The 25,547-nt window shown below is 44.1% G+C and overlaps 2 protein-coding genes across 2 annotated transcripts; one reads left to right on the top strand and one right to left on the bottom strand.

Moving 5' to 3' along the window:
* LOC148214018 (vomeronasal type-2 receptor 26-like) lies at positions 1-9,490 on the top strand. The gene is made up of 5 exons (XM_088128860.1): positions 1-30; positions 1,415-1,654; positions 4,971-5,171; positions 5,531-5,657; positions 8,595-9,490. Exons 1-5 carry the CDS (start codon positions 1-3, stop codon positions 9,488-9,490), a joined length of 1,494 nt encoding a protein of 497 aa, XP_087984986.1.
* Positions 9,491-14,959: 5,469 nt separating this feature from the next.
* On the bottom strand, positions 14,960-24,471 carry LOC148214017 (vomeronasal type-2 receptor 26-like). The gene is made up of 4 exons (XM_088128859.1): positions 24,334-24,471; positions 17,959-18,186; positions 17,307-17,433; positions 14,960-15,855 (listed from the first exon to the last, which is right to left on the bottom strand). The coding sequence occupies exons 1-4, from the start codon at positions 24,469-24,471 to the stop codon at positions 14,960-14,962; spliced, it is 1,389 nt and encodes a 462-aa protein (XP_087984985.1).
* Between the last annotated feature and the right edge of the window lie 1,076 nt (positions 24,472-25,547).

The following is a 25,547-nucleotide window of genomic DNA, read 5'->3' as shown; positions in this document are numbered from 1 at the left end:
ATGAGAGATTTCTCTGCAAACTTTCCGAAGGTATGACACAGATGCGTCAATAGCAGAGTTTCACCTCATTATCACAGTAAAGCCTTGTTGGTTGATGTCACGGCATGGGAAATTCTGTTGGCATAAACAGGTCTGGAGAAAGAGAGAGTGTGGGGAGGCTTTTAGGGGAGGCGGGTGCTACGTTTACTCCCTTCCCATTCAGCTGTGAAGCTTGGTCTGGACTCAGTCTGGATTAAGAAAGCCCCTGAAGCTTCTGTCTTGGAAGAGGGCTTCTATGTCTTCTTGATCTTTATTCACAGCAGACACAGAGCTGGAGGCTCAGTCAGGAACACAAGTCATGTTGCTGCTTCTGCTGCTTCTGTGGCCCCAGGGAGTCTGTATGAAGCTCAAGGCCAAATGCCTCCTGACTCGGAAGAGGGATGGGGTGGACCCACAGAATCGTTACAGACCAGGACAGCTTTCCATTGATGGCATAATCTCTGCAACCAGGGCTAAGTTTCAACCATTAAGCTTCAACACAACTCCTTCTACTGAATTATTGTGGTAAGTGAATCTACCTGCATTGCATTACCGCCCCCCTCCAGCCGTACGAGCCTTTGTCGCCTTGATCTCCTGCTTTTGGTATCTCTCATCTCACTTTCCTTGACATCCTCTGAGCAGAGCTAGATGGTGGATGGAGAGGGGGTTGCTCCCTTCTACCCCTCCCTTGTCCCATAAAGGGGTCAACATGGACACAAAAAAGCAGGAATGATGTATTTTTTCCCTGCATTGAAAATGAGATGACCTTCACATTCCTTTTTATGAACCCAAACTCACTGATAATGTGAAGGAATCACAGACAGGAATCTATTTAGTCACTGAATTTTCAAACTTGTATAAGTCCAATTTGGAATCGATGCCAGGTATCATAATCTTACAATGGTTTCAATGTAAGATAAGTCTCCACTCAAAGAACTTCAAAATCTAAACATCTCCAGAAACTGATGCCTTATTGGCTTTGTTAATAGTCACAGCTGCTCATTGTATGTGTGTGTTTATGTGTCTGAGGCTGGACATGGTAACTTAAGCGATCTTGTTCAACTTTAAAATTTAATGACTTTATCTTGGAGAATAGGTCAATTTCCAAATTTTAAGTATTGAGAAGGTAACTTCTGTCACAGACTGGGATCATGCTTTTGAAATTAATTGAATAACTTTTATTAATGTAGTTTATGGTTTCTATTATTTATATATATATATTTAGGAATACTGTAATCCATTCAGAGGAATTTTGGGACAAAAATAGATTAGAAGTATTTTTGTGAAAAGAGAAAATAAAATGTGCTTTGCATTGATTATATTGTAATACATTTACACTTACAGGATATCATCACCAGAATACTGGAAAAAGTTATCCTTCCTTTTTGCCATCCAGGACATCAACCAGGATTCCCACCTCTTGCCCAACATCACTCTGGGTTACAATGTCTATGAAAATTATTTCAGCGCAGGAAAGACTTTGGATGCTCTGCTGGACCTGCTTGCAGACGGGGAGGCCAATGTCCCCAACTACAGCTGTGGAAGGCAGAGAAACACAGTAGCCGTTCTTGAGGAGGCTGAAACTGGCACCTCATTCCTGATTTCAACCATGCTGGGCATCTACAAAATCCCACAAGTGCGTCTTTGCAGCTTAAATGGTATCTGTAGATCTGAGATTAAAGTGGATTCAACAGAACTGTATTTAGGTATATTGGCCTCCCCAAAGAATAGACTTGAAGAAACAGACATCAGATTTTCTATGCTGGAGTTGTAAAAAACTGGAGGGTTCTCATGTGATCTTTCAATGTCTTTTGAGGATAGTGCATTAAAGTATATAAGCAGATTTATGGGAGGGCCTTTCAATGTTAAAGATGATAATGGAATGTTGAACTCTATACTAAAGCTTTGGTATTTGACTCTTTATTGGGGATTATGGTTGCATCGAGCAAGAGGGGCGGGTGGCTAAAAGGATCATACTGAGAAATTGGAAATGAGGTACCATTTTAGATGTCAAGGAATGGTTGTAGGAAATAAATGATTCATCAGTTTTGGAAAAGGCAACATTCACTGCCAATCAAAGGATGGAGCAATATGTGGCAGAGATTTTGTGATATTCATCGATTGATTTGATTTAAAGCCACCCATCTTGCATACATGACTCTGGGCGTCTTACAATAGAATAGATAAAAACAAATAAAATGCATAATGTGAAATAAAAACACATAGCAGCCAAGTGTCATAAAATAACCATCAATACACCTTACAAAAATATTTTGTATCTTTTATATTATAGTAGTCACTTCATCAGTAAATCAGTGACTACTGATAAGTATAAAATATAAGGCTTATTTTTTTCTTTTCTTTTTTCTTTCTTAGTTTGTGCTTTTAATTTTTTCTTTAATTTTTTTAAGATTAAAAATGGTCTTGCTAATTGTGTATGCATAAACTAAATTTTAAAAAATTGAAAAGTCATGCAGCTTTCAGTCAGAGTTCCTCTGTTGTAACTGAAGAGCATTGAGCATGAAGGTTCAGGTTATCCAATGGGAGGGAAGGATTAAAGCAGAAATATTCCCTCCACCATGGTCCCAGTCCAGGTTGGGGGATCTTCTAGTCCTGGAGTTCTGAAAATTCTCCACTGAAGACCGAAGGGGAAGGGAAGCAATGCTTGAAGCAAAGGGTGAGTAGAGAAGTCTTTGTTGCAAGGAATGGAACTCGGCCTTCATTAGGGACAGAATTGTTATCTTAAACTTTGGATGTTATGGGCATCAAATAAAATGCCATCTTTCATTCCTCTTCAGATCAGTTACAGTTTTGTTTCCCAGACTTCGAGCGATAAAACTCAGTCTCCTTTCTTCTACCCGATGCTCCCTGCTGAAGGAATCCAGTACCCAGGGATGGTCAAGCTGCTCCTCCATTTCAGGTGGACCTTGGTGGGTCTGCTTGCTCCAGACACTGACCAGGGGCAGAGGTTCATGAGGACGATGGCTTCCATGCTGATGAGGAATGGTGTTTGTCCAGTTTTATTACACACCTTTCCCACAACTCTCTATCACTTGGTCATAAATGATCATGCATACCGCAACTGGAGACAAGTGAATGTCTTTCTTTATGCTGCAGAGGCTGATTCAGTTAGTTTGGGGATACTCATTATACATCGAATATTTGAACACTTTGAGGAACCTGTTACAAGAAAAGTTCTGATCACAACAATCCGCTGGGACATTTCCATTTATTTGATCAATACGTATCTTCCCATTCAATTCCTTCATAGTATTTTTTCCTTTCAGATGAAAAGAAAACATGTAGCAAAATACAGTGGGTTTATGAATCTTTACCATACTATGCATTACCTTGCACAGACATCTTTTAGATGCTCCTACACCAAGGATTCCTTTTCTGTGAAAGTCTGGAGACGGTGCAGAGAGAGAGAAGAGCTGCAGGCTCTGCCTCAGGAGATAATTGATCGAATCCTGTCTCTGGACACCTATTTCATTTACAACACCATCTGGGCTGTGGCACGGGCCTTACCTGCAGCCTATTTATCCAGATCAAAGAGGACAAGAATCAATGGTGGGAAGAACTTGCAGACTCCATGGCTGAAGGCCTGGCAGGTATTTCTTTTCCTTTGGGCACCTCTCTCTTGCAGCTAAGAATTAATCTTGCAAATGTAAGATCTGGGCTTCTGTTTTGAAAAATTAATTCATTCAAGTATGACCTGAAATAGAATCCCTACTTTCTATCCCTCTCCCTTTTGCATTCCCTCCACTTTTTCCTTTCTTTTGCAGCAGATTCTCTTTTTAAATTTCATTTGGAATGAAAGATTTAGATGTCTTTCCATTTTCAGCATTCCTTTCCCTCATTCAATCAAATACCATTTCATTACCTACCAATAATGGTTTCTTGGCCAGTCAATTGTTTTCCTTCTGAGAGGAGATTTATTCTACCACCCTTCTTTTAGCTACAGAAAAGGCAAGACAAGCTCAGAGTTCAAAGTATTTGCACCCCCTTTCTCTTGAATGAAGGAGGACCTTCCTCTGCCAAAGAGAGGGACCTGCTCCTGATCAAACGTGCTTTGCACAGAAGTGGGAGATGGCTCAACAAGAGGGGTGTTGCGGAAGGGCTGGCTGACTCCCCGATCAGAGACTCAGACGGGCCACTCTGCCCCATCCATCTCTCTGTGTGTGCATCACTGTGCATTTCCTTTCAGAAATATATAGAGAAGGGCCACTAAGCTCATGCAGAAAAAAGACTATTCTTCATAAATCAGAAATTAGATGCAAACAGAGTGACAATGGAAGTCACTTAAACAGATTTTGTTCCAGCAACTGGGCTTGTGCTTTGCAGAAGAACAAATACAAAATAACAATTAATAACCAATCAGTACTATTTTTTCAGCAGCATCTGAAGCTAATCTTCTCATGCAGAATCAATAAAGCAACTGTAAGTTTACAGGGATAACCTGAACAAAGAACATTGAAGGCAATCAGATGAGTTAATCTTCAATGGGGATGTGCTCCATTATTCAATTCAATGAAAGAAAGCCAAGGAGTTGAGAGGATATCCTAAGAGAGTAATCTTTACACAGGGAGAGCTATGCAACTAGTATAAATAAAACAGAGAGAATGTTTCTGGATTGGAGATGGAAAGAGAGATGCAGAGAGAGGGGAAAAGAAGCACCTTTCCTTGCAGTGCTGGGCTGCTTCTTCTCAGACTTGGCACTCAAGGATCAGTGATGGATCCTCCAATGTTTGGAGGGGAGGGAAGAAATGGATGGATGGATGGATGGATGGATGGATGGATGGATGGATGGATGGATGGATGGATGGATGATGGTTCTGAAAACTTCATTTTGTGTGCTTCGCCCTAAGCACAAATGAAGGGCTCTTGTGATAGAACTAGCCAGATGCATTTCTCTTCTATTTCAGCTTCATTCCTTCTTTCAAAATTCTCAGTTTTACAATAATTCCATAGAAGGGGTGTATTTGGATGAGAAGGGAGACCTGGTGTCAGACTTGGATATTGTGAACTGGGTGGTTTTCTCCAATATGTCTGTAAGCAGCGTGAAATTTGCAAGTCTACAAGGAAAAGTAACCCAGGATTTCACATTTAGGATCCACCAGAATGCTACTGCAGAGATGGAAATGCTGAACAAGGTGGGCAGATGTCTTACTTCACTTTTCCTGAAGCTCTTACCAACAGGATTGCTCTCTTAGGACAGGAAGTGGTTTTAAATTTCATCTATGTTCTCCAAGAGGCTACATATTCCTTTGTTAGATGTCACGTTGCCTGTGAGAAATATACCCTTAAATATTTAATTTAATTTAGAATCTAAATCTAAAAATTTAGTATGTGAAAAAATTAGAAGAGAAGGTAACAGGGAAGCAATATTCAGCTGAATCAATCTGATGAGCTCCAGGCTTTTCATAGGTTTCAAACTGAACTGGAGATCACCAAACTCTTTATCCTTTCTGGAAATAAATTCATTTTCTGGATGTTGTCCTCCTCTGTTCAGCCCCTGCCTCCTTCCAGGTGTGTAGAGAGCTGTCATCCTGGATTCAAGAAGGTGGATCAGGAAGGGAAGCCCATCTGCTGCTATGACTGTCTTCTTTGTGCAGAAGGAACCATCTCCACCATGGAAGGTGGGTGAGACTGGAGGAAAGGGACAGTCCTAAGGAAAGTGTCTTTACCTAGACCTTTACCATGCAAGAGCTTTCTCTCTTTTCTTTCTTGCTCCTTTCTTCATGTAATTATTTCATTGTGAGTGAAGGCAATTAACTTGAAGGTTAAACTAGGGCAAGAATTTAAAAGATACTGGAGCAATGGGAGCTTAACATTACCAGGGAGATGGCATCTCTTGTTCTTCATCTTTTAAAACTCAGATTTCATATTTCAATTTCGTATTCACTCCATTTCTCTGAACAGGGAGAATTTCCAGGGTTCCAGGGCATAATGCAATTGGTTGGGTCTTTCAAAGAAGATCGATCAGATCTTTTTGTAATTGTCCAAGTCTGGATGCAACCATTTCTATGGGCAGCCAAAGTTCACGGTGTCAGATATCCTGAGAAACCGAGAGGCAGATGACTGCCCAGGATGCTTTCAGAATTCAGTTGACTTTCTGTGCCTCTGTTACTTTCTACTCAACCTTGCGCTGTTCACAGCATCCAGAAATCAACACTCCCAACACAGTCCCTACACTGAATAGGGATGGTAGACCCAATGGCCTAAATGGCCCTTCAAACCCCTAGATCCTCTCTCCTGGATCCTAAAAGGGGGGGGGGGAGGGACAGAGAGAGAGAAAGAATATCATGAGTTGGGGCTGAGACACAGTTTCTTGTTGTCCTGGCTGGAAGATGGCCACTAATTATAGAAAACAAGAATTAATGAAGAGTTCTCACTCAGACTCAGCCTCCCCTTAAGGTTACCGTCCCCTGACGTTTCTTACTCCATGCCTCAAGTAGTGTTTTCCAGCTTTGGCTGATATAAGCCATGCTAGGTGGTCCTTCATCTTCACTTCATTCCATTGTAAGGTGTGTTTCTTTTTATAAATTCAGCAGTGGAATGGTGAAATGGTCGATCTCCCTCCCTTCCTTCCTTCCTTCCTTCCTTCCTTCCTTCCTTCCTTCCTTCCTTCCTTCCTTCCTTCCTTCCTTCCTTCCTTCCTTCCTTTCTCCCTGATGAAACTGTGCCCCAGGAGAGGGAAATGATTGGTCCTTGCTGTCCAGGCAAGGGTTCAAGGGGGAAAGGAAGGAAATCTACCAGTCAGGGTAACCACTAACCAGACAGAAAAATTGCTTACCTCCAGGAGCAAATCTTGAATTGCACGATTCCAAACTGGCCTCAACAATACCTTGGTTATTTAGGGGAGACAACAGATTAGCTCACTGGAGAAATGGATGCCCTCTTAGAAGAATCAGACCTGGAAGGGGCCACTGAGACCAGGAGTCCACTTATCTGCTGTCGTAAAATTTTTCAGGGATATGTTTAAAGCAAAGATCAATTTCCCTGGGAAAGTTTATTGGCAAAGTGGGTGGTTGCTAAATCTGACAGAGTTATACCTGAGTCACTGCTTTTGGGTGAGGGTCTTCAGCTTGGCCCCTACACTTCTCCTTCACTGTTCACTTCAGGAATCCAAATTAAAGTCTCCTTAACAGATGGCAGCCCAGCCCCCACTTGGACAGTGGAGGAGAGCTCCATTTCTTGGGGGGCCCCTTCTTACTGCATACTGACTTCCTCCACTGGCAGGCATTCACACCATCCCCAATTGCACCAAGATTATGGGTTTTTTTTAAGTAATTCTATTAAAGATTACAATTGCAACAATAAAAACTAATACAATAAACACTAAAAGAATAAAAAGAAAAAAGTAGAAGGTGCAGAGAAGAAAGAAAAAAACCAAAAAAAATAGAAAGAGAACTAGAAAAAAAGAAAAAAAAGAAAAAATTAAAGAAAAAGAATTGTATAAAGAAGTTACTTCCCCCTTCAATCACAAGTATGAACAATTTTAGTAACTGATCACCTTCTCTTAAAATACAGCAAATGCTCTCTTCTTCCCATGTCCCTTCTCTTATCTCTAAACAAATCCAAAAGCCTTGTCCTTTCAGTCCTGATGTCAGCAAAAGTCCATTAAGGGTTACCAGAGATAACAACATATCTATTTTAACCTTGATGAAATAAGCCAATATTATATCCCTTCCTTTTACTTTTAACTATCTTGATCTTTAGTCCCTTCAAATAATATCGTAGAACTGGATTTCTTTTCTTTTTTCTTTGTCCCTTCTCACAAAATTCTTCCAAACTTTAACAAGCCTCTTTTCTGAATCCAGCATAGGAAAATTATCCAGGTCACCCTCTTGGTTTCTTTTTTGTATATCCCTTTTAATTATTAAGACTTTAGCTGGTTTCTGTTATATGTCCAGTGTAACATCTTCTTTCATGTCATTCTTGTAGCCTGTCATTTTTAAATCCACTTTCAGATCAGTCTCAATCTTGTAAGGTAGAACTTCTTCCATAACATCTTTTAAACACAGCCTATCTATAGAAGCAGTCACCATTAAAATTAACTTCTTGATCCATTGTTCAAAAATACCTTCAATATGTCCACTGTTAAAATATCTTGCTTCATTCTGTAATTCTAAGTTGAGTTTGGGTGTTCTCCTTGAACTATAATCTTGTTGACCCAAAGGTTCCTAATAGCTGAAAAGGAGTTAACAAGGAATTTCTGAAAGTGATTAGAAGAGGAAGCATACACTGTCCTTTCAAAGGCACCAATTGCAGTTTGAGCAAGATGGCCATTTCTTTGTCTCCCAGAGGTCTAATCCCACCAGGGACAGCAGTCTTGCAGTCCCCTCATGAGGAGCAGAGGTCTGGAGCACTTGTGGGCAATCTCAAGTCCTCTCCTTGTCTGGAGAGAAATTATCAAAGAGCCGGTAAACTCACCAGCTTTTCATACCGTCAGGCGTCAGCTCCGCTTTTCGCTGAGCAATCTTCAGTCCACCATTTCTTCCCTGGAAGTCCCAAGATTATGAATTTCATTAAAATATAAGCTTAATGGGAGATCTTATTCTTGCTTGTTTCAGATGCAGAAAAATGCACCAAATGTCCAGAAGATCAACATCCAAACATCCATCGAGATCACTGTATCCCCAAGATTAAAATCTTCCTGTCCTATCAAGAAAACCTGGGGAGTGTCCTGATTTCCATGTCTGTGTTCTCCTCTCTAATTACAGGCTTTGTCTTGGGAATTTTCATTAAATTCCAAGATACTCCAATTGTCAAAGCCAATAACCGGGACCTCTCCTACATTCTCCTTGCTTCCCTCCTGCTTTCCTTCTTGACCTCCTTCCTCTTCATTGGCCGACCAAGGAGAGCCACCTGCCTTCTCCGACAAACAGCCTTCAGCATCATTTTCTCAGTTGCTGTCTCTTCTGTCTTGGCCAAAACAGTCACAGTGGTGTTAGCCTTCTTGGCCACAAAACCAGGTAATAAAGTACAGAGATGGCTGGGGAAGAGCCTGGCCAACTGCATCATCCTTTCCTGCACTGGTCTTCAAGTAGTCCTCTGCAGCATCTGGTTGGGCACTTCTCCCCCATTCCCTGACTCTGATCTGCACACTCAGCCTGGAGAGATCATCCTGCAATGCAATGAAGGGTCTGTTGCTATGTTCTACATCACCCTCAGCTACATGAGCCTCCTGGCTGCCATCTGCTTCACAGTGGCTTTCCTGGCCAGGAACCTGCCCGGGGCCTTCAACGAAGCCAAGCTGATCACCTTCAGCATGCTGGTCTTCTGCAGCGTCTGGGTGTCCTTTGTGCCCACTTACCTGAGCACGAAGGGCAAGTACATGGTGGCTGTGCAGGTCTTCTCTATCTTGGCCTCCAGCGCTAGCCTGCTGGGCTTCATCTTTTTCCACAAATGCTATATTATTTTCCTAAGACCAGATCTGAATAGAAAAGAGCATTTGATGTTAAAATGAAAGAGCAATGTAAACTTTGGGTAGGTAGTTCCCAAGAATGTCAGGTAATAATTCCAGGTAAGTTTCAACTCTATCATTTCTTCAAGAGAGAGAAATGGACTCCTACTTTCTAATAAATAAAATTTCCCTTTTCTCTCTGCTGTTGAGTATATAGAAAAGTGTGTCCATGTTTATGGGTCCATTGGGTGAGTGCACAAGAATTTTCCCAGAGATTCATTTGAACTAGAGACCAGAACACAATTACCCTGAAGGACAGATTGGTTTACCAACAGTGCTGGGAACAAGGACAGGCCTAAAGAAGGGCAGAGTCCCTCCTTAGAGGCTTATGTAAATTAGAGCATCCTGGCCTTCTGGAGGGGTTTGAAGACCTGGCTCTGCCACTTGGCCTAGGGTGGGGATGGAAGACATCAAGCGTGGGGATGGCTAGCCCCTTAGAGGCCTATTGTCTGCAGCTCTGAGGAAACCATCAGCCTCTTGGACTTTTTCCTTTCTTCTAGTAACGTTTTGTACAGTTTCTATGTTTTATGTATTTTATATATATATTTATTGTTTTAATGGGTTTGTGAGCCACCCAGAGTCCCTCATCAGGGGGAGATGGGCAGAGAGACATTAATTAAATAAATAAATAAATAAATAAATAAATAAATAAATAAATACAGGTGATTGGATGCAGTGTTAATTTATTTGACTGCACATAACCATCAGTGAGTATTTGATTTATGTAGTTCATCAATATCTAGTGAGGTTCATCAAACAATTAGGCGATAAATGTAGTTATGCTCCTTCCCCCCAATTCCTACTATACTGACTTACCATGGCGGGGGGATGTTCCTGGAAAGGATGAGCAATGCACCTCAGAAATGTATGTCAAGAGTATATACATCCATCAGAGCCTCCCAGGGCATGAAGGTCCTCCTGGACTCTTATAATGGGCAGCGGCCAGATAGGAAGATGCTGGAGGCAGATGGTCACTTCAGCGACAACAGCAAATGAATAATGTCCTACTGCACAGGAGAAGGCAATGCTAAATCACTCCTGTATTTAGCATGAAGATCACATGGATAAGAAAGATAAAACATGACCAGGTTAGGGACAGATCTTCCTGGAGAAAATCTATCTTTGTAGTTGCTAAGAATCCACGCAGACTTGATGGTCAATCATCCAGCAGTGAGGTAATGGGGAAAACTGCAAAGACAAGGGGGTGGGGTGGAGCTGAAGGAATAAAGAGGCAGGGTTTCATGAACATCGTTCATTTCTAAAGAGTTCATGTTCTGGTGTCTATCGCAGTGTTCCTGCTTCCCAGCGCCTGTGTAGACCTCCTGGAATCGTCTTCCAGCCTCTCAGCATTCCTCGGCCTTCTGAAGTTTTTATGGCTGAACCGACAGTCTCTATTTCCCCAGAAAGTGTTTTGTTTGCCCTGGGAAGAGATCTTTGGGTGAGGGACTTTTAGCTTGACCCCCCCACACATGCACCCCTTTAACAAGCATCACTCAGAGAGTCAAGATTTGCCATTTGTCCAACCAGAGCCCGCAATTCAACAAAATGAGGTTTTAATTTGGCATTTGGGGCTGGGGGTAGGGATTGGATGCGATAGGGATAGTCAATAGAAAGTGATTGAGGATACAGTGCTGGATGATGGGCCCCTCAGGACGGAGGGCACTCAACGTGCTACTGAGGAAGAACTGAGGATCTTTTGGAGCACAGGTAGTCCTCACTTAACAACCACTCATTCAGCAACCGTTTGAAATCATGATGCTGCTGAACAAAGGGGACCTACGACCTGTGCCTGAAATTACAACCGTTGCAGCATCCCTGTAGTTACGCGATCAAAATTCAGGTGCTTGGCAGCCCGCCCACACTTACAACTGCAGGGGCACTTCAACTCCCCCACCCTATCTCCTATCCAATCTCTGCCCTTTTTGTCCCCTGTCACCCTGCGCTCTGTCACCCCAGCTGACCATCCCACCGTCTTCTTGCCCCCGCTGCTCCTGCTGCTGGCCCTATGGCGCTGGCTTTGCACTGCAAAGAAGGGGAAAACAGCCGAAAGCAGCCTTTTTCTTCCCTTCTTTGCATTGCTCCCTCTCATCCCTGGGGGCTGGCTGAAAAAGCTCCATGCTGAAATCCAAGCAGGATTTTCAGACATGGAGGATTATCAGCCCCTCTTGACTCAGGCTGAGGATCCAAGCAGTTCTGAGGCCCTCGTGTACCTGACCCACACCACACCCTGCACACAACAACTGGGATTGATGAGATTGCAGTTGCTAAATGAAGAGGTCACGTGATAATTCGCTTAACGACCGCATCGCTTAGTAACCTAAATTCCGTCCCAATTGCGGTAGTTAAGCGAGGACTACCTGTATTAATGGTGTTTATGACCTGGCTAGATGAAAGCCTTCAGGACATCTAGCTGCTGATGTTGCCAGGCAGGAAAAGAAAATCTGAAGCTGCAAAGACAGAATTACAGTAGGAAGATGGAAGGTAAAGAAGCATAAACACAGGAAAATTCAACACAGGGAAAGATGAAATGAATCCACTACAAATTAATATTTTAGGCACCTGCGAGTCTGAGATGGACTGGGATTGGACATTTTCAGTCAGAAGGTCACATTGTTAATTATTCAGCACATTAAAAAATAATAAGAGGATAAGGAATAGTGTTGCTTTTATAATTAGGAAGGGTGTGGCAAGAACAGTACTTGGCTATAATGCAATCAGTGACCAAACAGTATCAATTAGTCTTCATGAATAACTCTTTAATATGACCATTGTCCATGTTTATGCACCAACCACTGATGCAGAAGAAGAGGTTGAGGAGTGTTATGATCAAGTTCAATATGAAATTAATAAAACATGTAAGCAAGATGTGCTGCTCGTGACTGGAGTGTGGAATGACAACGTTGGAAATATCAAGGAGGCAAATGTAGTTGGACCAAAGGAAGGATAATTCTTGGGGCCAAGTTAGAAGCTGGTAATCCAAATGCATCTTCCCAGTAAAGCTGAAACGGTCAGCTCAACCATGAAACCTTGAGATGGCCAAGAAATGCTAATAAACTGGAGAAGTTCTGGGAAGGCCGAAGAAAGTTATTCCCCAGAAAGTACCTATGTTCACAGAGTAACTGCCCCTTTGTTCTTTCAAACCCCATGGGCTTTGTATTCCTGCCCCATTACTCACAGTTGTACCCTAATGCCCTAGCCCTAACATCGCTTGGCACATGATGTGTTCTGTCTAATGAAGCCTCTGCTCTATCTAAGGATGTGGATATTCTAATCTGCAGAAGTCTATAAGGAGGGACTCTGGCCCCGCCCCTATGGAAATGTGTCTTTGCCTCCGGGGCTGTCAGGAAACCAATTGGTGCTTCCAAGTCACATGTCCTGGTCTCCAATTTGAAAGTAGCCCTAAAAGATTCCACTACAAATTGGTGTCAGGAATGGGATGACCAGAAACACAGGAGCTGGAACTTTTCTTCTGCGCACACACCAGAGACTACACGCTGAGGAACCTAATTGGCAAGATTGTCTCCACTTCTTCTTGGGTCTGTGGGAATGCTGTGAGCCCTGCCCAGGAGGGGTGGGCATGTTCACATCCTGGTGCCCCTGTTGACCGTGAGCCTGAATGGATGACAGTCGCCTCTGGATGGGTGCAAGTTGAGCTTCTGGCGGAGCTGCGCTCTTGCATATTTGTTTATTTGCTCATTTCACTGAATTTATTGTAGCTGCCCACTCCAACAGACTCTGAGCAGCTTTCAAAATCCAGTACAAGATAAAACCATTCAAAAATAAACAAAAGATCTCTGACTAAAAACAGCCAACGAGACACAATGCAAGAGCCCCACCCCAACAACTGACTCTGAGCGGTGCACAAAACTCAAAAGGATTGAAAGCAACTAAAAACAGAAAACCACACAGACAGCCAAACTAACACAATCCAAAAGGTAATAAAAAAACAACAAGAGTGCCCCAAAAATCCATTAACCCCAGGCCTGGGACCAAAGCCAGGCTTAAGGGCCACCATCCATAATTCTGGGGTGGGACCATGAAAGATGGCCATGGGTCCCAATAGATGGCAGTGTTGAATAGAAGGGCCTGGAGTGTACTCACACCCACACTGCCTGAAGGTACCAGGCAGGCAGAAACAAAAAAGTGCCCCACTGGCACACAAATGTTCTGGTGCAAAGGCTCTCCTGGCTACAGCTGCCCCCTGGTTTTCGAGCAGTAGCTGTGAGTCCAGAAGGACCCCCAAGTTCCACCCAAGTCTTGAAGGGGGAAGTCCATCCCCATCCAAGACCAATGGTGGAAGCGTCCCTGACCCGGGGGGCAGGGGGTGGGCAAACAGCCACACCCACTCAGTCTTGCACCAATGGAAAGGAAGGGTTGATTTGCATATTTCAATAAAGAGTAAAGAGTGAGGCGTAACCCCACCCCTCTACTAGCATTGACTGTTGGCCTCTGGTACCATATCTGACAGTAAATTGGTTTATGGTTCAGTGGAAGGATGTCCTGGTCTCTGGTGTAACATACTCTTAGGGTGGAAAGTCCCTCCTTCAATTGGTTTCTTAAGTGGGAGACCAGAAACACAAAAGCTCTGATTCTACTAACTAGCACCAGAGACTCCACACTGAGGAGCAAATTGTTGAGAATGTCTCCCCTTGCTTTTGGGTCTATAGGAACACTCTGGGTGCTCTCAGAGGACCTTGGTGGCAGCATGCAATATTCCTCCCTTGTCAGTACATGGATGGGTCAGGTTAACACCTTTGAGGATCATGGATTGGCATGTCAGTAGGAGGGATGCACTGGAAATCTGAGTTAACTGTAGGCCTTAGGAGGGGTCGAGATGTCTTGAAGTCATTAGAATATGAGGAAAATGTAAAGTAATAATGTAAAAAATAGACAAAGTTGTGTTTAAGCTGGGTGGGCATTCAAATATTAGAAAGAAAGAAAGAAAGAAAGAAAGAAAGAAAGAAAGAAAGAAAGAAAGAAAGAAAGAAAGAAAGAAAGAAAGAAAGAAAGAAAGAAAGAAAGAAAGAAAGAGAAAAACAAACAAATAATAATAATATTTATTTATTTACTCTCCCCCAGAGGGTGACTATATAAGATATACCAGTAAGTGGACAGAGAAATATACAGTCTACTTTGCATAACTCTATAAACAGTCTGCAACACTGTAAATCAATTTACTCTTCCATGTAATTCTTTTTGGGTCTCTGCTTCAAATGTACCCTTGGCAAAATACTATACTCACCCAAAGCACGCCCACACCTAGCACAGTTTTCTGCATGATTAAATACAAAGAAAAAAGGGGAAATGGGTTTATTAAAAAGTGGTGGTTTATTTCTACTGTGATGCAAAATAATAAAATAAAAACAGGGTTGTGTGTGTATGCTGTTTTAGGAACATTAAAGTAGGAAATAATATTTTTGGAATAATTAATTGGCATTTTGGGATAAGACGTACCAAAAGTTACTTTCAATTTTATTTTGACAACAAATGTTCTTTTGTATTCAGATCTGGTCTTAGGAAAATAATGTAACATTTGGGAATGAAAATGAAGCCCAACAGGCTAGCACTGGAGGCCAAGATGGAGAAGACCTGCACGGCCACCATATACTTCCCCTTGGTGCTCAGGTAGGTGGGTACAAAGGACACCCAGACGCTGCAGAAGACCAGCATGCTGAAGGCGATCAGCTTGGCTTCATTGAAGCCCCCAGGTAGATTCCTGGCCAGGAAAGCTACCGTGAAGCAGATGACAGACAGGAAGCCCATGTAGCCAAGGGCAAGGCACAATATGGCAACAGAGCCTTCATTACATTGCAGGATGATTTCCCCAGATTGTGAGAACATGTCAGACTCAGGGAATGGGGGAGAAATTCCCAACCAGATGCTGCAGAGGACAACTTGGACACCAGAGCAAGAAAGGATGATGGAATTGGCCAGGCTCTTCCCCAGCCATCTCTGCACTTTATTCCCTGGTTTTGTGGCCAAGAAGGCTAACACCACCGTGACTGTTTTGGCCAAGACAGTAGAAATAGCAACTGAGAAGATGTTGCTGAATGCTGGTTGTTGGAGAAGGCAGGTGGCTCTCCTTGGCCGGCCAATGAAGAGGAATGAGGTCAAGAAGGAAAGCAGGAGGGAGATGAGGAGGATGTAGGAGAGGTCCCGATTGTTGGCTTTGACTATGGGAGTTTCTTGGAATTTAATAAAGATTCCCAAGATTAAACCTGTTACCAAACACAGGAACAAGGTGAGGGAAGATAGGATCATCCCCAAATTTTCTTGATAGGATAGGAAAGTTTCAATCTTAGGTATACAGTCATCTCGGTTGATGTTCGGATGCTGATCTGCTGGACATCTGGTGCATTTTTCAGCATCTGAAAACAGCAAGATTAATGTCTACAAAGTAATGTCTACCTTCTACCTGTTGCATGCTCTTCCATAAGATGCATCGTTGGAGTGAAACTGGTGACGGTGTGGATGAATGTGTGTGGAGAAAGATATTATGTGGCAATGGTTAGGAATTTTAAGTAGCATAATGCAGAAGGACAAGTGCCGAAGGCAAATGAGAATCTCTGCCACACTTTTCCAGGAGGAGCTGTGTCTGCTTTTAGTGGTTGCATCGTTTGAATCCCATATTCTGTCAACTACCTTTTAGAGATGAAATACAAAGCACTCCATAGCCCTCCACCAATGACCCCTGGAGAGATGGTCATTGGGACCTCCTATACTGGACTAATTCAAGCACAGGAAGGGGTAGAAGGTTGGACTCAGTGCCCCCTTCCAGCTCTGATTCTTTTAAGAAGGAAAGTATTTCTCCAACAAACTCAGCTGCTGGTCTTCATGTGTAAACTGGCTGTTGAGGAAGCTGTTTATTAAATTCTCCTTTGCAAATGTCTATTCTCCCTTCCCTTTCACAAAGGAGATAGCCAGGTCTTCTGTCTGGACAGCAGTTCTCTGGCTGGTGGATTCCCCTGTTTCTTCATCCTCCCATCCATGCAGGAAAGCAAGCACCAATGGCTTCCGTCTCCTTGGGCATCTCTCTTGATGGCTGATGAGAAAACCCAGCCTCAGTTTTACAGTTCTTTCTGTAACTCCAGCTAGAAGGGGAAACTCTTGTCAGCTTCACCACTTAAAAAAAGAGAAAGTCCCTTATCAGGAAAGGAAGGAAGGAAGGAAGGAAGGAAGGAAGGAAGGAAGGAAGGAAGGAAGGAAGGAAGGAAGGAAGGAAGGAAGGGAGGGAGGGAGGGAGGGAGGGAGGGAGGGAGGGGAGGGGAGGGGAGGGGAGGGGAGGGGAGGGGAGGAAGGAAAGGAAAGGAAAGGAAAGGAAAGGAAAGGAAAGGAAAGGAAAGGAAAGGAAAGGGAAGGGAAGGGAAGGGAAGGGAAGGGAAGGGAAGGGAAGGGAAGGGAAGGAAAGGAAAGGAAAGGAAAGGAAAGGAAAGGAAAGGAAAGGAAAGGAAAGGAAAGGAAAGGAAAGGAAAGGAAAGGAAAGGAAAGGAAAGGAAAGGAAAGGAAAGGAAAGGAAAGTTCTCCATTTCTCCAGAAATGCCAAGAAAAAATGGTAGAGGTTCACTAGTAAAGAAGATCAAGATCAAGAAATGCCATCTCCCTTCTAATGCCAAGTCCTCATTGATCCCCTTTCTTTTAATAGCCTGCTCCTGATTTAACCTCCAAGATTATTTTTTATCACTCACAATGAAATAAATTATACATATTAATATTTTTTTAAGCCAAACTTAAAAATGCTAATCAAAACACCCTTTCATGAAAAATGTCTAGGTCTATGGTCTTCCCCACAAGTCTGCCCCTTTCCTCCCATGTCACCCACCTTCCATGGTGGAGATGGTTCCTTCTGCACAAGGAAGACAGTCGTAGCAGCAGACGGGCTGCCCTTCCCAAGCCACCTTCCGGAATCCAGGACAACAGCGTTCCACACACCTGGAAGGAGGCAGGGGCTGAGCAGAGAGAGGAAGAACATTCAGAAAATAAACTTATTTTCAGAAAAATGGCGACCGAGGAAAGGGTTGGTGATCTCCAATTCAAGGTTTAGTGTTGACTAGTTAGAAGCCAATAAGAAATGTGATGTCCAAACAGATTGAACCGCATATTCCTTCTGTTTCTCTTCCCTTCTGATGTTTTATACACCCTACAAGTTTTAGACTTTCATTCTAAATTTAGATAAATTTAGATAAATTTAAATTTATCAGGAAAATGTTGGGTGGATTCTTTGCTTTGCTGGGTAAACCACATTATTTGCATGACTGGCTCAGTCTACCTCCCTTTCCATAGGCTCAGTGAATAGTTTACATGAAAATTGAAGACTCTATTTTTCAAGGGCTCCTGAATAGCCGATAAAGAAGAAATTTAGACTCTTGAGAACCTGATGAGTTGAAATGAAAACTCAAAGGCACATCCTCCCCCAAAGAAGCACAATCCTGTTGTTGCCAGCCTTAGTGGAGTGAAATCAATATTATTCCTACCTTGGTCAGCATTTCCACCTGGGTGATACTCTCCTGGTCGATGGTAAATTTAAAATCCTGAGATGCCTGTTTTTCTAGACTCCCAGATTTCACTCTCTTGACCGATTTGTTGGGGGAAACTACCCAGTTCACAATGTCCAGGTCAGCTGTCAGATCTCCTTTCTCATCCAGGTATACCCCACCCATGGAATTATTGTGAAACTGAAAGTTTTGAAGGAAGGAGTGGAGCTGGAAAGGAAAGGAAAAAAAGAGTTTAGAAGGGACATCAAAAGATTTTTTTTTTTTTTTTTAAGATGCTTTGGTCTGTGTTGGGAGGGATCTGAACATTTCTCTCTCTCTGTTCAAAAACCAGGCTCTAGTTTAAGTTTTCAGCTTGGTTAGGAGAGTATCAATACACATAGGAATAAGAACAGCTGCTAACTTCATGGTTAAATATGTAGATCAAAACAATGATTGTAAAGGACAGGAGTTTCAACATCTGGTCATGTTCCTGTTCCCACCACTTTGTGACAGCAATGCTAACATACAACTGCTCTGAAGGCAAACAATCAATTCTCTTTTCACTGATGTTTTATTAACCTAAAAAAAAAAAAAACCTAAAAAAGGAAATTTCAGCTATTCAGATTTTCCTTTAGCTTGAGGAATGTTGTGTGGTTTTTCTCTTTTGTAGTATCATTAGTTGCCCAATTGAGGTGGGTAGTTTCACATTTCCTCCCTTCCTGTGTTGTTCTTCTGGTCTTCAGCAGCGAAGACCAGTGATTTAGCATGGGAAGTACCACTGATGATCCAAAGATATTGGTTGACAACATCTCTCCTCTTGCTAACAGTCATTCCTTTCTGTTACTGGAGAGTATTAGCTGATACTCTCTCACAGTTTAAAGTGTAACCCCAATTTGGCTCCTGGTTAGCCCAACCTTAGCCCTGTGGTCAGGTCAACAGGTCAGAATTGCTGATGGAGGAGAAGAGGTCTCTTCTATGTTCACACCAACACCCTTATGCATTAGAAGGAGCATGACAGGTATGTGTTGTGTGCATAGTGTTGCATGAATGCTGCTTTTGTACATTTCTCTCCCTCTTTTTTTTAATAGGAAGCCTTCAAAATTTTGGCTGTATTTCATGGGGCCCAAGTCTTGTTTATTCTCTTCGTGTCCTTTCCTACAATCACTTCGTCAAACTGCCTTCCTCCTGTGCAACTGACATTAGCATGCCATCGATGGATTCTAGCAGAGTGAAGAGAAGCTCACTGCGAGCTACAGAGAAGCAAGACGGATCAAGCCAGCGGCCCATGCGTGACTTTTACAACTAAGAATCTAAACCAGGAAGTCTACAAGGGAAAATCTATTTGGAAAATGCACTTGGATCTGCAGAACCCTCAAGAGTAATAAAGTCATGGAGAAAGAGGCTAGCACTGTGGCGACTTGCAAGGCATGTGCTATGTTTGTATTCCTGCCTGAGGAGGACTCCAATTATACCTGAACCAAATGCAAAGTGATCAGATTGCTGGAGGAGAAACTGGAGGGTCTAGAGGGATGTCTAGCCATTCTGAGACTCATCCATGAAAATGGGGATTTCCTGGAAAAGGCAGAAGTCTGTCTACAAACTGACCACAGTCCTAGAGGAGGAGGCATGGCAGCATGTTGCTCGGAGGACAAAGAAAACAAGAAGACTCTCCCTGCCACTGGAGCTTAACAATCAATTTCATACCCTCCCCCTGGAAGATGTGCAGACCTCTAGAGAAGGGTCTTCATCAAGTGTCCCAGTAACAGGAAGAGAAGGAGCTCAGACTGTCACAGAGAAGCGGAGTCCGCTGGATGTCCCAAAGAGGAAAGGGCATACGGTGGTGATTGGTGACTCACTTCTCAGAGGAACCAAATCCACAATCTGCAGACCAGACAAGCTATCAAGGGAAGTATGTTGTCTCTCAGGTGCAAAGATCAAAGACGTGGCAGAGAGACTCACTCAACTAATCAAGCCCACTGATTATTATCCCTTTCTCTTCTTTTGTGTAGAGACAAACGATACAACAAAAAAGACCCTGAAAACAATATCAAGGGACTATGAGGAGCTAGGCTGGAAGGCAAAAGAGTTGGGAGCACAGGTAGTTTTTTCATCCATACTTCCAATGGATGATCAAAGTGATGGAAGGCATGAGCAGGGAGGATTCTGGAATGGAGCTTCAAGGTTACAGGGAGAGGGGAGAGATATTCCAAGGAAAGCATATCCTCAGCCCCCAGCTGGACTGTGTGAAAGTCAAGAGAAAGAGACTGGCCCCTCCCTAAGGGCATAATGGTTATAGTTGCTGTCGTTGGGGGATTAGAGTTCGTCTGGCGAGATTCTGTCTATTAGGTGCAAGCTAATAAAGAAGCTGAGCTGATTTCTGGACTGTCTCGTGTGATTCTTGGGCTGAACGTGACAGTTAACATCCAATGAGGGAATGGAGGATTTCAGATGTAAACCACTGGCTCAAGGGATGGTGCCATCAAGAAAACTTTGGATTTCTGGGCCATGGTCTGCACTACCTGCAAGATGGGCTTCTGGCAAGAGATGGGCTCCACCTCATGAGGACTGGGAAGAATGTGTTTGGAAGGCATTTTGCTTGGCTGATCCGAAGGGCTTTAAACTAAATCTGGAGGGGGAAGAAGGCCAATTTCTAGGGCCAAACCCAAAGCATAAGCCCCAAGACAACGTCTTTGACAATGAAGAAGGAAGTGATGAGAAGGAAGGGGCACTCAGGTATAAAACAGGAGATGCTGCAAACACAAAGTCAGCCATAAGGGGCTCAGATGCCTGTACATAATGCTCAAAGTAAGGGGAACAAACAAGGAGAACTTGAAGTCCTAGTATTTGAGGGCAGGTATGGTATTGTTGGTGTTACCAAAACCTGGTGGGATGGAACCCATGATTGGAATATACTACTAGAAGGATATAATTTGTTCAGAAGAAACAGACCCAACAAGAGAGGGGGAGGAGTTGCATTGTATGTAAAGAATTGCTACCCTTGTACAGAATTACATGATAGCAAGGATGAAAGTCTTCTTGAAAGTATTTGGGTGAATATTAAGCGGGAGAAAAATGACATTGCTTTAGGTGTGTACTACAGGCCACCCAACCAAGCAGAGGAAATAGATGAACTTTTTGTAAATCAGTTAGTTGAAGTGTCCAGGAAACATATTCAAAGGAATAAAATTCGCCAGAGAGGAAGAAAACAACAATATGTTGCCCTTCCTGGATATCCTCATCAACAGAGGAAGCAACAGCAAATTAGAAACCCAAGTCAATCAGAAGACAACCCATACTAATCAAGTACTCCATTACCAAAGTAACAACCCAACCTCCCACAAGAGGAGCTGTGTAAGAACATTATTCAAATGAGCACAAACGCACTGCAGCAACCCAGAACAGCAGGAAAAGGAAACAGACCACCTATACAACATCTTCCAACAAAATGGATATCCACGCAACTTTATCAAAAAGTGCTTGTCCACTCAACCTACTACAACACAACCAACACAAGCCATGAAAAGGATCACACTGCCATACATCAGAAACGTCTCAGAAACAACCAACAGACTATTACAACCGCATGGCCTCTCCGTAGCACACAAACCAACTAAAGTCCTCCAAAACATCTTAAGCAAACCAAAAGACCCAGTAGCCCAAGAAGAGAAAGCAGGAGTCATCTACAACATACAGTGTAAGGACTGTAACAGCCACTATGTAGGACAGACAGGCAGAAGGCTAGCAGAGCACATCCATGGACACCAACTAGCAGTCAGAAGACATGATGAAATCTCCTTAATCTCACAACACATGGACAGACTTAACCATAGTTTTAACTGGGAAACTGTCAGCATCTTAGACCAAGCTAAATCCAAAAACACCAGGGAATTCCTGGAAGCTTGGTATACAGACAAGGCAGCCATCAACAGGCACATAAAGATAAACAACATCTACACCCTATTCAGAAGAGACAATAAAAAGGAGACAAAAGACCAGAACAGTTCCTCGCCAGCAATCATCACCCAGATAACCAGAGATTAACACCAAGATTATCACTAGACATACAATCAAGCAGTAAACAATACTCTAATCAAGGAACTACGGGGGGGGGGGGGATATGCCACTGTATATAAACATAGAGCAAACCCCATCCCATTCTAGCCCTGAAGAAGTTACCTAGCCAGGTAATGAAATGTTTGCAAGAAAGCAACCAAGCTCAGAGAACTCCAAGAACTCCACAAAACACATCACTGTAGTAATGGGGAACTTTAACTACCCTGACATCAACTGGAAAGCAAATTCTGCAGCAAGTGGGAGATCGAGCAGGTTCCAGATCTGCCTAGCTGACAATTTTATCATCCAAAAGGTGAAGGAGGGAAATAGAGAGTCAGCTATTCTGGACTTGATACTTATTAATAGGGATGAAGTGGCTGAGCGAGTGAAAGTTGTAGGAACTTTGGGAGAGAGTGCCCATGTCATTCTAGGATTCACCATAATGCAGGCAAGGGTAACTGAACAAAGTCAGAGTAGTGTTCTGGATTTTAAGACAGCTGACAGGTGAGACGGCTCCTCAGATAACCTGGTCCTGTGCCATGTAGGGCTTTAAAGGTAATAACCAACACCATGTATTGGACCTGGAAGCAAACTGGCAACCAATGCAGCTCGCGTAGCAGAGGTAAGAGAAAGAATAGGAAGGATCCCACGGATGGAAATCCTAGAGGGAAAAATGGCCCAGGATGCTTAGAAAACTCTGAAAAACAAGATAATAAAGGCCCAAACAAAAGCAATAGCACAGAGAAAGAAAAACAGGAGGCCCTCTTCCTAGACCCCACCAGTCAAAATTCCTTGACTGGTGAGATCTGCAACATGCCCCTTCTGCCGGACCGAGTGGGCTGGGCTGATATAACGGGGGTGAGACAGCTCCTCAGATAACCTGGTCCTGTGCCATGTAGGGCTTTAAAGGTAATAACCAACACGATGTATTGGACCCAGAAGCAAACTGGCAACCAATGCCGCTCGCGTAGCAGAGGTGTTATATGGACTCCCTGGGGGCATTCAGAACTGTCCACGCTGCTGCATTTTGCACCAGCTGTAGCTTCCAGATACTCCTCAGGGGTAGCCCTATGGAGAGCACATTGCAGTAATCCGATCAGGAGGTGACCAGGGCATGAGGAAGAGACATAACTGACACACAACACAAAGTTGTGCCAAGGCCCTCCTAGCCATGACTGCCACCTGCTTTTCGAGGCAGGGAGGTTGCTACGCAGCAGGGACATTGGTACAGAAGCAAAACTCCCGACTGATCCCATGCGCCCATCCTCAGGAACAGGGTCTCACATCCAGCAACATGTGGAGCAGAGCCCCTGAAGGCCACCAGAGATTCCTGGATGACCACTGCCACACCCCCTCCCCTGCCCTGGGGTCTCAGCTGGTGCCAAACCCTAGACCTGGCAGGACACATTTCTGAAAGGGGAACACCCCCTTCTGGTGTCAGCCAGGTCTCTAACGCAGGCCAGGTCGGCCTGCTCCTCCCCAATAAGGTCATGAATAAGGGGGGGGGGCTTATTATTGACTGACCTGGCATTCATCAGCAGCAGCTGAAAGCCCGGCCTCTGTAGGTCCGCTGATGAGGGTCAGGGCTTGAGCCCAGAGGGCCAGAACACACCACTGGTGTAACACACTGGGTCCGTCTTCCCCTGAAACAGCCTGCCCTCTGGCTCCCATCATAATGTCCCATGCCACCCAGCACATGAATACCCGCCCTGAATCACCAAAGGTGACCCTCCACCCACCCTCCTGGTCTCAGACCTAAGAGGCCCACTATATCATAAACCATTCAGACCAAGGGGGAATATGGGAGCGAGGGGAAATGGGCCCCTTTGGCAGTGCAGCTATCTGCTCTCAGTGCCAACAGGGGCTTAGTCTCCCCAGCTCCCCCTTCACTACCATGCCCCCTCTCTCAACTGGCCTCTCTTACTAGTTGGTGAGAAGAGGGCCACATCCACTCCTACCCTCTTCCCGCCTCACACCCAGGAACAGGGTAGCACACTCATCAAGCATCCACAGACCGACTCACCTACTGACCCCACAACCACTCCAGTTCCCCCCGGACTCTTCTCTGGTCATAAGGGGTAGCCCACTTGCCACATTACAGGGCTAAAACCCAGACCCCCCCAAGGGTCTCTATGGGCTTTGGGCTCTGTGGGCCTTTGGCTCTGGCCTCCAGCTCCACCATCATAGTCGGATCCACCTCAGCCTTGCCCCTGGTGCTCTCATCGCCACCACCCTGCCACCACCACCAGCGCTGCCTCCAAAACCCACAGAGTTGGGCATGGGCCTTGGCTCCTCAGCCATTCCTGGCCTAGCTGGACTGACTTTTGCCAGTGTCCAAACTGGCCTAGATGATGCGGCCTCAGCAGCCACCACCAGCACTCTCCCGCGGCCACCGCAGCCATCACAGCCACCATCGTCCCCTTGGGTCCAAGTGCTGCCCGCTGCCACACTCATGCCCATTGCTCATGTCCTCTCCTTGTTGTCCTCAGCCCAGCCGCCGCCACCGCAACTCTCCTCCCCACCATGACAGCCAGCATCAGATGCAGTAATGCTGGGGGTTCTCTACATTCACCTCACATTCAAACTCCATACCTCCATACTTCCTAACCTCCATGCTGATCATGGCTGGGAGCCTCGCGCTGGGCATCCACTCCCTGCTGCCATCTTGTTCTTTTTCAATCATTTAATTTTTCAGACTAAGTAACCAAGGCACCCACTGACAAAACTGATTCCCACCTGCAGGGGAAACGGGTCTAATGGAAAAGAAATACCTGCCAAGCCTCCAGCCTCGGAGCTTCCACCGTCATGCCCCTGTTCCTCACTGATCTCTTGGGTCTGGATACAGACGCTGAATGTAAGGCACGTCCCACGGCCCAGATCATGTTGTGAATGAGAAAGCCGTCCAGAGCCTGGATCCAATCAGTCTCCTCTTGGGCCGGAGGCTCCAGTTCTTCTCTCTGTCTGCACCGTCTCCAGACTTTCACCGAAAAGGCATCCTTAGTGGATGAACACATAAAGGTTTTCTTTACAAAGTCATGCATGGATTCGTAAAAGAGGGGAAAAGCATCATAGTTTGCCCATTTCCTTTTCTGTATCAGAAAGGAAAAAATGCCCCCAACGTATTTAAAGGAAAAGGTACTGAACATAAACTCAAGACTGAGATCCCAGTGAGCTGCAGTGATCCAGATTTTTTCTACAGCATCTTCCTGAAAATCTTGAAGTAGCGTATGTACAACCTTTAGTCCTATTTGGAATGAATTAGTCTCTGCACCGTAAACAATGACATTGACTTCTCTCCACTTGAAATATTCTTTAAATATTACATCCATCTGACCCTCATTTAGTGTAAAGCTTTGATGCATAGCTGTACAAATGCCATTCCTGATCAGCAGGGAAGTCAGTGATGTCATGAATTTCTGCCCCTGGTCAGTGTCTGGGGCAAGGAGACCCACCAAGGTCCACCTGAAATGGAGGAGCAGCTTGACCATCCCTGAATACTGGAATCCTTTAGCAGGGAGCATCGGGTAGAAGAAAGG

This window comes from Python bivittatus, unplaced genomic scaffold (assembly GCF_059951505.1).
Source record: "Python bivittatus isolate LINGU-HERP-01145 unplaced genomic scaffold, Pbiv_v1 ctg000820_np1212, whole genome shotgun sequence".
In the NCBI taxonomy this organism is placed as follows: Eukaryota; Metazoa; Chordata; class Lepidosauria; order Squamata; family Pythonidae; genus Python; species Python bivittatus.
Note: the sequence above shows the minus strand (reverse complement) of the source record. Positions and strands in the feature narration are given on the sequence as shown.

Excerpts from the sequence above, each read along its gene's own strand:
- LOC148214017 (XM_088128859.1), bottom strand. The coding sequence starts at position 24,471 with ATGGGCATGAGTGTGGCAGCGGGCAGCACTTGGACCCAAGGGGACGAT. Across the intron at positions 18,187-24,333 it reads CAGTTTGGACACTGGCAAAA|CTCCACTCCTTCCTTCAAAA; the intron begins GTCAGTCCAGCT and ends TTTCCTTTCCAG. Across the intron at positions 15,856-17,306 it reads AACCATCTCCACCATGGAAG|ATGCTGAAAAATGCACCAGA; the intron begins GTGGGTGACATG and ends TGCTGTTTTCAG.
- LOC148214018 (XM_088128860.1), top strand. The coding sequence starts at position 1 with ATGAGAGATTTCTCTGCAAACTTTCCGAAG. Across the intron at positions 1,655-4,970 it reads GCATCTACAAAATCCCACAA|TTTTACAATAATTCCATAGA; the intron begins GTGCGTCTTTGC and ends CAAAATTCTCAG. Across the intron at positions 5,172-5,530 it reads AGATGGAAATGCTGAACAAG|CCCCTGCCTCCTTCCAGGTG; the intron begins GTGGGCAGATGT and ends TCCTCTGTTCAG.